At 39.7% G+C, this 10,443-nt stretch overlaps 1 protein-coding gene across 1 annotated transcript in view; it reads left to right on the top strand.

The window, feature by feature from the left end:
* Positions 1-73: 73 nt before the first annotated feature.
* Positions 74-10,443, top strand: part of VPS50 (VPS50 subunit of EARP/GARPII complex) — a 62,395-nt gene continuing 52,025 nt past the window's right edge. The window contains exons 1-4 of the mRNA XM_072329631.1: positions 74-225; positions 2,018-2,086; positions 8,735-8,857; positions 9,393-9,464. Of these exons, the coding sequence (XP_072185732.1) occupies positions 193-225; positions 2,018-2,086; positions 8,735-8,857; positions 9,393-9,464 (297 nt within the window). The 5' untranslated portion in view covers positions 74-192. The remainder of the gene's footprint in view (positions 226-2,017; positions 2,087-8,734; positions 8,858-9,392; positions 9,465-10,443) is intronic.

Here is a 10,443-nt window from a genome sequence, read left to right as displayed (position 1 = left end):
GCTGCGGCCCGCCTTCCTCCTCCACCGGCCTGACGGGGTTTGTAGTTTGAAGGCGCCCGGCCGCCGCAGGACTACGGCTCCCAGGGATCCGTGGGCTGGGCGGGCGCGGTCAGGTGGCGTCCAACATGGCTTCCCCGTGCCGGCCCCGGCCGTAGCGCTGTCGCGGGGGCTGCGGGGCGCCTCGGGGCCGCCATGCAGAAGATCAAGTCGCTGATGACCCGGCAGGTGAGCGATGCGGGTCGGGCGCGGCGGAGCGCTGTGTTGGTACGACGGCGGGCCGTGCTGTCCCCTTCTCGAAGCCTGATTTTGGGGGGCGGCGGGCCGCGGCGCTGCGACGTGGCTTTGTGTGTCAGTCGCAGCGTGTCCGATAGGAAGGGAGGTCGAGGGCTTGGAGGTGCTGGGGGAACTCTGCGGCGTAGCCCTGCGTCCGCATTGCTCTGGGCTGGGGGGCTCCGCCTGAGCTCGCTCTGGGGCCTTGTTCCTGCGGAGGGAACTCACCGTGACGCTGCTCCGGGAGCGATGCGCTCATCTCGGCCTTCCCTGGCAGATCCCTGCCCTGAGAGTTTGGTTTGGTTTTGGTTTGGTTTGTTTGTTTTTATTCAGGTGCCATTTAGAGCCCTTTTCTACGTCCAGGTCCTGTCGTGTCTGCGATCAGTACAGGGTGCAGTGCTTGGTCCATAGGAGGAGTTGTGGGAAGCCTGCCCAGCACGGGGATGTTGTGGTCTGAAAATGGTACAGCTTCGGCAATTCTCAGTCTTTGGGAAAGGGTTAAATCCTGTGCAGCATTCAGTAAGGGCAGGTTTTAACTGGTGGTGGAGATGAGCAGCCTTTACTGCCAATTTTTGGGGTGTTTGTGGGCGGTTTTGGGTGAAATATGAGAAGCAACAGGTGCTTTGTGCTGTCTGCTACCTGCTTTGAGCTTCAGCTCAGTGGTGATCTTGCTGGTGGTAACTGGCAAGGGAGGATGTTGTCAAATGAAGCCCAAGAAAATCTGAAACTCAAAACCAGAATGAGGAAGTTTTGCACACTAGGAGGATGAAATTGTGAAGTGTGGTAGCTACCATTAAGGTGATGAACTTGTAAAGCGCACTGTTAGTTTCAGAGAGTAAAGAAAAACTTTCTCACTGTAAGCTTATGTAGTAATGTCATATCTCCTTTGCTTTCAAAGAAATCAATAGTACCCCGGGTGTGAGGGGGCTTATGAACAATGTGCTTAGTGTCACATGGGGAGGATATAGGGAAGCCCGCATGAATCTCAGGGCTCACATGAACTGCCTGGGGTCTCAGAGGAAGACTGGAGTTAGAGTATCTGGAACTTGAATGTTCAAGTTCACTTCTGCCTTGAAAGCTAGCAGAAAGTGTGCTAAGAAACTTGCTCTGTGTTATTGCCTCATAAAGTTGTAAATGTGTTGCACATAGCAAACACATAGTTGGCTGGTTACAGATGCTTCCTGTAGCTTCCGTCTACTAGTGTATATTCTGTCCATGTGATTATGTGGATTTGAAAGGGTAATATTTATTTAAAAGAGCTAATGTGGATTGTGCATCTTTTTCAGTTTAGTTAGATGTATGTGAAATGTGTCCTAATAGTTTTACATGGTAAACTGAGAAATATTCCATCATACAAAAATAATATAATTATGCCACAGAGTAGGTAGCACTTACCTTGAATTTGATTATTTGATTCCATTAAATCATTAAGTTGGGGGAACAAATTACATTATGCTTTTTGAACATGTTTGCATTTCTTGAACATCTGGAAGATGACAGGAGTAAGTGGACTTGGCCACGAGGATGTTACTGAAGAGAACTGTTGCAGCATGAAGCTGGAAATGCTTAGCTGTTGGAGGAACATAATTTATACACCGCTGGTCTCGTTTAAGGTTTCGTAGAATAAGCCTTTTGCAGTTTATTAAAGGACTTTCAGATTTATAATCATCGTCAGCAGGCAAGAGATGTGCAATTTGAGCGCAAGATACGTAATCAACATTAACTGATGATTAAAATTCTTTTAAAGGGTCTGAGAAGTCCTCAGGAGAGTGTTCATGACCTCAGTCCTATTGAAAACCTCCGGTTTCCTACTAAGGTATGATACGTGATCCCACCCGCCTCGGTTTTCATTTTTCATTTTATATTTAAATGATACATGTTTGGTTTTTATTTTTATTTGTTTATTGGTCCCAACATCCGCTTTGCTACTGTTCTTTTTGACAGCTTTTTTTTTTATCCTGAATATATTCTGAAATATTTGTATGAAAGAATTGAAATTGCAAAGTAAAACAGTGCGCCAAAGCAAAATGAAGATGCTTTAACATTTCTTTCGTGGAACTTTGGAGTTGTCACTCTCAGTTCTAATCTTGATTTTCAGCCACTTTGTGGGTTTGCTGCCATTAAGTTTGTTTCAGAATTTTGTCATTTTCATCTTCAGTGCACATCATTAACTTTAGATGCTACTGTATTTGTTACAACTTTGTAATAATAATGACTTCGTTATTATTTGTCTCACTGCTTAAAAGATATCCACTCTCTGTTATCGTGCGTCATACTGAACAATCTGTGCATGGGGGCAATAGTTGTAATGTTTGGCCACTCCTTATACCCTGTTGATCTGAGCAGATGGTTCACAAGACTTGCTGTGAATGATGTTTACTGTTTTCCTCTAATTTGGACTTTGCCTTTGACCACAAAGTTATTCAAGTTACTCAGCTGATGTCTTATTATTATTATTAAAATTCCGCGTTTCTCTCTTTCTGTGTAGGTACTTTGTAACGTGATGCTTGTGCTGAGGCAGACCAGAAAATCAATGTCATTCTATGTTTAAAAATCTAATAACTATCTCTAAATTGGTACATAATATTCTATTAAACAGTGGTCAATGTATTGATTTCAGAGACTCGAGGTATTCAATTGCAGTGATGTCGAAAGAACTGCCTCATCTCTGGCTCAGATAGCAAAACTCCAGATTCCTACCAACCACTGAGCATCAAATTTCAGACTGTATTTTTTTTTAGTCAAGTTGACTCTGCAGGTAAAAATAGATGTAGGGTATCTTGGCTGGGTTTCTGTTCTGTGATGGTTTGATGTTTTGTGTCTGGTAAGCCTGCACTTTGTATTCATAACAATGGGAAAACACGTCACAGTCATTAGCAAGCTTTTTCTTAATTTCTGTAAGATTTCTGGCAGTTATATGCTGTTAGCCCTTTATGACGTGAGAATACTGTCTTCAACTATTTTGCAAACGGAATCTTGTGAATATTGGGGATTTTGTGCCTGAAAAGACAAGGTTGCATCAACATTAGAACCTGGAACTTTTTGAAAGCTGTTCAAATTAGAGTATTGTCCTTCTGTGTCCCATAGTGTAAAACTTCTATATTTTTTAGGCTTGTTACTTTTTTTTTTTTTTTTCCTCCCAAAATGGTTTAGGTGAAAAGTAACTACTATACTCAGAATATTTTTTTCTGAATGTAAAGATTCTGAATATTCTGAGAGATTTAAGGTAACTTTCTCATTCTCAGAAAGCTGTATTCAGTGAAACACCTTCACAGGTCCTTGTTTTTCTGATAAAAGGAAAGCATGAGTTCAGCTGGATGTTGAGTCAAAGTACTGAGTTTTGATCGGTTTAACTCCTGGTTTTGGCCCTAGGAAATTTGTCAGCTTCAATTCCAGGCCTTACCTTTTGAGAGGAAGGATTTACATTGCTGTGTCTCCTTCACTTTGCTACAACCTTCATTGTATGATTTTACTTTTCAAATAATAAGACCTCAGATAAGACACTGCAAGATGTTTTCTACACTGTGGGCATAGATTCGGGTACCATTTCTTGAAAGCAGGAATTTGTGTTGTTGTTTCTGTTTGTTGTGTGAGTAAACATCAAGGAGATTAGGCTTCAGAAGTTGAAAGTCACTGAGCCCTTGGATATAGGTATGTCTTTTGAACTGAAATTGTGTTGATGCCATAGCAACATACTGATGTCACAAATCGGAATTGCATAATAACTACTGGATAAAGCAGCTTTGCTGGATGTAAGCTAATCCCTCTCAGTAACTGTTTTATAGCAGTCGAGAAGTTTGGTAAAGGGAATTGAAAAATAAAGACAAAAATAAATTCAAAGTAAAAGGAAGCACAGATACAGCTCATACGAAGGCTAAATGGAGAATACAGAGGCAAAGGGGTACACTGATGTAGCAATCCCTCAGGGGAAATCCAGCAAAATTCTTCTTGGCCTTAACATACGAAAGTTGCTTCCTTTTCAGCATGTGCAAGTGCTGAGTGTACTCCTCTGTTTTGTGGATTGTGTATGGTGGTTGTTTGTTTGTTTGTTTGTTCTTCTTTTCCTAACCAATGAAATGGTTTGCTACCTGGATCTTTTATTGAATACCCCTGAGTGCATGAGATCACGTTCACCATTACTCCCAATGGGTTCTGCAGCTATGCAGAAAGGATTTCAGTCTGCTTGCATCGTATGAAGATGAATCACCAGCTAACTTGTTCAAGTTTCTCTTGTCAAACAGAATCACACTGCCAACTTGTCATACAGAGCAATACAACTAAAATAGTTTAAGTCAGTGATACAATCTGTAGATCAGGCAAATATGAACTGAAAGGCAAATTTTCTAGAAGAGAAAGGGGGTACATCACATTTTCTTTGGTTGAGGTGCCTTACTTCATCCGTGCCTTGATTGCTCAGAGGAACTGTGGTTATTCTTTTGTTTGCTGAAAATGGTGTGTGTTAAGGATGATACAGAACTGCACTACTGACTTTTGAACCCCTCTGCTGTTCTCATTTTGTTCTTCTCCAAGCTACTAATAGATTTATTAAGTAGATTCTGTTATAGGGTGTTGAGAGGTATTTAGTACACTTTGAATTTAAGTGTATTAATAACGAGGTGACTTTGAATTCCTATAATAATTTCTATATTGACAATAATCAGCTCATATGCAGTATATAAAAAGTAGCTGACTTTGTCTTATGGTTGTAAACAACACTGGAAGTTTATTTTTGGCACTTTTCCTGTAGCGATATGGTTATAGTCTGTCTATTGTAGGTTTCCATTTGTATGTATAAAGATAACTTTTACATATTGCCTGTTTGATGGTGTGATGCTGCAATGTGCTCACTGTTGGGCTCGTCCTGGAGTTTGGGAAGAGCTTTTCTCTTAATGCATGTGTTGTCTGAGTTCAGAATGGAGGGATATAAATTGGCAGCATGTTCAGTGGTTTTCTTTTGCTTGTGAGGAAAGTAGGGAGGCTGTGCTCAAATGAGTACTAGGCAGATTTGGCCCCTGGCTCTTTTGGTAGGGGTGCGTCAGCTATCGTTCACCTTCAGCTACTAACTAGGTTAGCAGCTTTTTAGATTTTTTCTTTGTCTAAATGCTATCTACTAACACTCCTGATCACAAACATTTCTCTGTGTCCACTTCCCAAGTCTTTCAGTTGATTGCGACAAGAGTGCAGAAGGTATTTGCTTCAACTGTACCAGTGAGACTTTGTTAGCAACGTTTTTCATGTTGCAGGCAGTTTAGAACAAAAGAGTGGGAGTGTGACCCAGGGAAGTAGCTAGGTAAGTGATCTAAAACTTCCTGAACTGCCATTCAGATGAGTCGGCAACAAAATGACTCTTCTAAAATACAGGTCAAATAATTGTTGTGTCTTCCCAGACCCATAAACATTGGTTTCCATGGACCAGGAAGGCAAAACACTGTGAGAAGTTTGTGGATATAAACACCTTTTTATTTATTTATTTATTTATTTATTTATTTATTTATTTATTTTGGAAGAAGCAGTGGCTTTTTCAAAGTTGCAAGTTGCCAGACAGACAGTCCTTTGTTTCCACACCCACACCCTTTCCCTGTTGTATATTGGTGGCATTGTGTGAGTCAGAAGGCGGTATTAGTGTCCTCCATTGAAATGTGTTTGACAGGTTAAGCTGTTATTCTGTGAAAGCATGGTCCAAAGTACTGGCCAAAAACAAAAAAAAGGAAATAATAAATCCTATTTTCAAGTCAACAAAAATAATGGGTGTTTTAAGTAGGTAAAGTGTATCCCTTAGCAAAGAAAAATGAGTAGCCATTGTAATTGTACCTTAGCTGGCTGTTTGGAGAGCTCCCACTGCTGGATGTGAATGTTAATCTGGGCAGCTGGACTGCCGTACTCCAGTCCACCCGTGCTGATGTGCTGCTCTTTCTGATCTCCAGTGTGTGTGATTCAGTTTAGCAATGAAGTTCTCTTTGTGATTATCTTGGCAGGGTTCCATCCATCCCAATTCTTTTTTTTTTCTCTCTCTCTCTATATGTATATGTGTACATATGCACGTATGTGTATACATATGTATGTATGTATATTTTTCTATTCAGATAACTTCTTGGAACTTCTGAATGCACATCAAACTTATTATTAAAGAATTCTGTATCTTATTATTAAAGAATTCTGTACTGTTGATTTTTTTTTTAATTATTTTTTGAAGACAGATATAGCAATAGCAATAATTAAAAATGTTTTGAGGTAGAAAACTGCATTGAGGGATTTAACTGAGCTTCTCTCTGTGCCTCTGCACAGTGTGCAAACACTTGTTCCACAGTGCAAAAGCTGTCTTGCCTTGAGGCCCCTGAAACTGTGGGCTTTGTATGTAGATTGGAAACTTTTTTCTGTGTCTGGTTGAAGGGATAAGGAGAAATGAATATCAGCAAACAAACTAGCTGAGGGTGTTTGCTTCCTTCAGTGGTGAGAGAAAGGTCTGGCCTTGAGCCTTCAGTTGTTTGAAACTAGTGGAGCATGATGGACTGGAAGCAGCAATTTATCACAGCCTAATGTCTGCTGGCAAATACTGTAATGGATAAGGGAGCTTAAGCTTATCCAGGGGAGTCATTTTCTGTACTGCTCTTCTAGAAAGAGTGAACAAGATCAAGAAAAAATCTGTCTGTTTAAGAAATGTTTTCCTAGTTAGTGCTTTGGGAAGAAACTAAGGAAAAAATGACCTTTCTGAGAAAGGGTAAAAAGGAATCTGGGTAATTTTTCTAGTCACATAAACCTCAGCTTTATTTTAGTCATGACAAATGTGGTATTCTGCAAAGATGAAAGGGTCACTAGCTAAGTTTCATTGAAATGTTTGTATTAATAACAGCCTGCCCAACTGATTATCAGGTGGCTCTAAATCCAGAAGAACATGCATCCCCAATAGCTTCATTTATGGGAGGGACTGTCAGTCACCACTGATCTAACTACAGCACTGACATACCATATCACCAGTGTGACAAGGTGCCTGTGCTCTGGAAATCTGAATGGTTCTGAGCACTTCTTGGATTTTGTTTTTGCTTCTTTTTCCTTTTAACAAACCACCATTCTGGAAACTTGCAGCCACATACCTGGCTGATAAATTAGGTGATTCCGTTTGCAGGGCATCAGTGAACAAATTAAGCCAACCCTGCTGGCTGTCTTGGATAAGTTTTAATTTCAGTTGTTATAGATAAAACTCTATGTACTGTAAAATGTTAAGGCAGTTTGTAAGGGGGCTCTTGGTACAGCAAAAGCTGCCATCTGTTGGGAAGCCCAGAAGGGAAAAATATATTTTTATTTTTATTGATTTTTATTTCCCTGTGAGAATGACTTCAGAGGAGCAGTGGCTAGTTGCGATGCTTTAGGAAGCTCTTTGCTACTCACCCCGTGCCTGCCTCTACTTGTGCAGAGAACCAACACCTTGCTCTGTGATTTCAAATTGCACTTTTTCTTGTAATGTGTACGCAATGATGTTAGTGAGTGATGTGCAAAATAAGGATGGTTGTGACTGTTCAGTCAATCAATCTCAAATCTGCTGCCTCTAGACAGTGAAATCAGCCCTTGAGTCCTTGGTGATGGAAGTACAGTCATCTCGTCCCACTCTAACAGCTTGTCTGTTTGGATCTTAATAGGACACTTCAGTCTGCTGGATCACTTAATCGAGATTAAATTCCCTTGTCAAGCAATGTGATCAGTGTTCTGTCCTGAATTTTATATTTTTTCCCCTTTTGCGTCTCTCATAAATGTTTTTTCAATCTTTCAGTGGGAACAGCCACTGGGAGAGGACAAGTATTAGTTAAAACATCCCGTGTCATAAAAGTGTTTGAAAGGGACCTTTAATGGCCATCTAGTCCAACTACCCTGCAATGAGCAGGAACACCTACAGATCAATCAGGTTGCTCAGACAAGAGCTTTGTCGAACCTCACCTTGACTGTCTCCAGGGTTGGGGCATCCACCACCTCTCTGGGCAACGTGTGTCAGTGCCTCACCACCCTTACTGTAAAAACTTCTTCCTTATATCCAATTGGAATCTCCTGTCTCTTAGTCTGAAACCATTTCCCCTCATCCTGTCACTGCAGACCCTGCTAAAGAGTCTGTCCCCTTCTTTCTTACAGCCTCCCCTAGAATGGGAAGATGAGAAGTTCAGACTCAGTCCTCAGTTTGTCATGACTGATGGATGCAGCTGGATTATTGGGAACACCTTCCACATGAGATTGTGACAGGAGGAAAGAGAATGCACATCTTGAATGTTAGCTGTCAAAAATCCCATAGTGCATGTATGTTTTAACTACCCCACTTGTTGGCAAAAAATCTGAAATGCGTTAAGCGGCAGCCATTGATATGAGCTATTCTTGTACTGAGGGTGTTAGTAACTTTCAAAAAAGTCTTGTTCTGGTAAGCGTTGTTCCTTTTAGGATGTGATGTTACATCATGGAAGTCATCTTTTTTTGTTTTATGAAGGAGGAACTCAGAGAATCATGGGAAGAACCAACTGATCCTCAAGCTCAGCAAGAAATAATTAATAGTATTGAAGAAGTTTATTTTTCCAATGATACCTTTGATATTGTGAAGTATGAATTAGAGGTGAGTTGTCTTCATAAAAAAAAAAAAAAGCAATAATATAACTGAAAACAAGGGTTAAAAGTCAGCTTCTGTCAGTGATGCGCTTTCATACAAAACTACTTGGTTTTGTTTTCCATCCTTGCCCCCAGATCTTCTTGCAGTTGTTTGTATGGAGCTTGTAGCATACAGTATTGGTATGGAGTTTCTTCTTTCAAAGTGATAGAATTAATATCAGTTCTGTTGTGCTAACCTTTACACTACTTTGAAAATGGCCATATAGTTAGAAGAGAAACACATCTATTTATTTTTTTTTCAAACAGCCTGAATTAACAGACACAAGTCATTTCAATGACTTAAGGAATCATGTATATTAGACTTAAGAGGGTAATTATGATACTATATTATTCAAAACTGATTTCATTATTCTTAATTTGAATACAAGTTAGATTGCAGAAGCAGTAAGAAAGTTTCTTAAATAAAATTGGTTGGTTAATGCTGCATTTGTATTTTGTGTACTTTAATTTGTCACTGAATTTTATTTGTTGTTTGTGTGCAGAGGCTTCCTCCTGTACTGAGTCTTCAAGAACTGGAAGAACATAGAGACAAATTAAAACAACAGCAAGCTGCTGTAAGTATTGCTTATATTGTAGCCAGAAGAGTAACTGAATATGTTTTGATTTCTTAAACCTGCTAGATAATGAGATTTTTTTTTTTTTTTATTTGAATGCTGTTGTGTTCTTTTATAGGGGAAAAATCATACCAGTAAATCATGTAGTCATGGGAAATAATGAAAGTAAATCATGGTAATAAGCACTGTACTAATGATCAAACAGTATAATGATTTCTTTAGAAACTTTATTTTCAGGGCATTCAGTTTTGCAGTATATTGGAAGAAACAGCATAGTATTTGTACAGTTGACAGGTAAACAGGATAAACTAGATGTTTTGTATAAAAGATTATCATGATAAAAGGATAAAGAGAAAACACTCACCAGTGTTGAAGGCTTGCAGTAAGTTCTACAAAGGAGCAATCTCCAGAGAAAGAGATCCTGCCTTAGTGGTGGTCAGCCCTTAAATGAGATCTGGCAGAAGTGCAACGAAGCTCCACCCCTTCTGTTAGCACAGCTGAATTACCTTCACCTGTGCTCCCGCAGCTGACTCATTGCTTGTCTCAGGTGGTTAATCACAGGTTCAGGCTGTGATCAAGTTTCCCATACAGCATTTAATAATATTGCACTGTCTCTTTCTGAGGGATTTTTGGTAACATAAAATATTGAAAGATGTCTATTTTCTTAGAGTTTGTATTTTCTCTTATTTTTTACTTTTTTTTTGTTTGTTTGTTTTGTTTGTTTTTCTAAATTGCTTATGAGGGTGTCTAGCGAGTTCTATATATACTTACTGTGAAATGAAATAATGTATTTATGTGGGAATGAGAGCTGCAGCTTCTGAAAGATACTTGTTATATTTCAAGCTTTTATAATTTTATTTTTATTCATCTATTAATAATGGAGTAACTGTTCTGAAAGATTAGTAATATCCTATTGGAAATGAACGTACTAGCTGTGGCATTTGGCAAGTAAAATAACAGTATTAATCCTGATTTGTGG

This window comes from Excalfactoria chinensis, chromosome 2 (genome assembly GCF_039878825.1).
Source record: "Excalfactoria chinensis isolate bCotChi1 chromosome 2, bCotChi1.hap2, whole genome shotgun sequence".
In the NCBI taxonomy this organism is placed as follows: Eukaryota; Metazoa; Chordata; class Aves; order Galliformes; family Phasianidae; genus Excalfactoria; species Excalfactoria chinensis.
The sequence above is the reverse complement of the archived record's forward strand: the minus strand, read 5'-3'. Positions and strand labels throughout refer to the sequence as shown.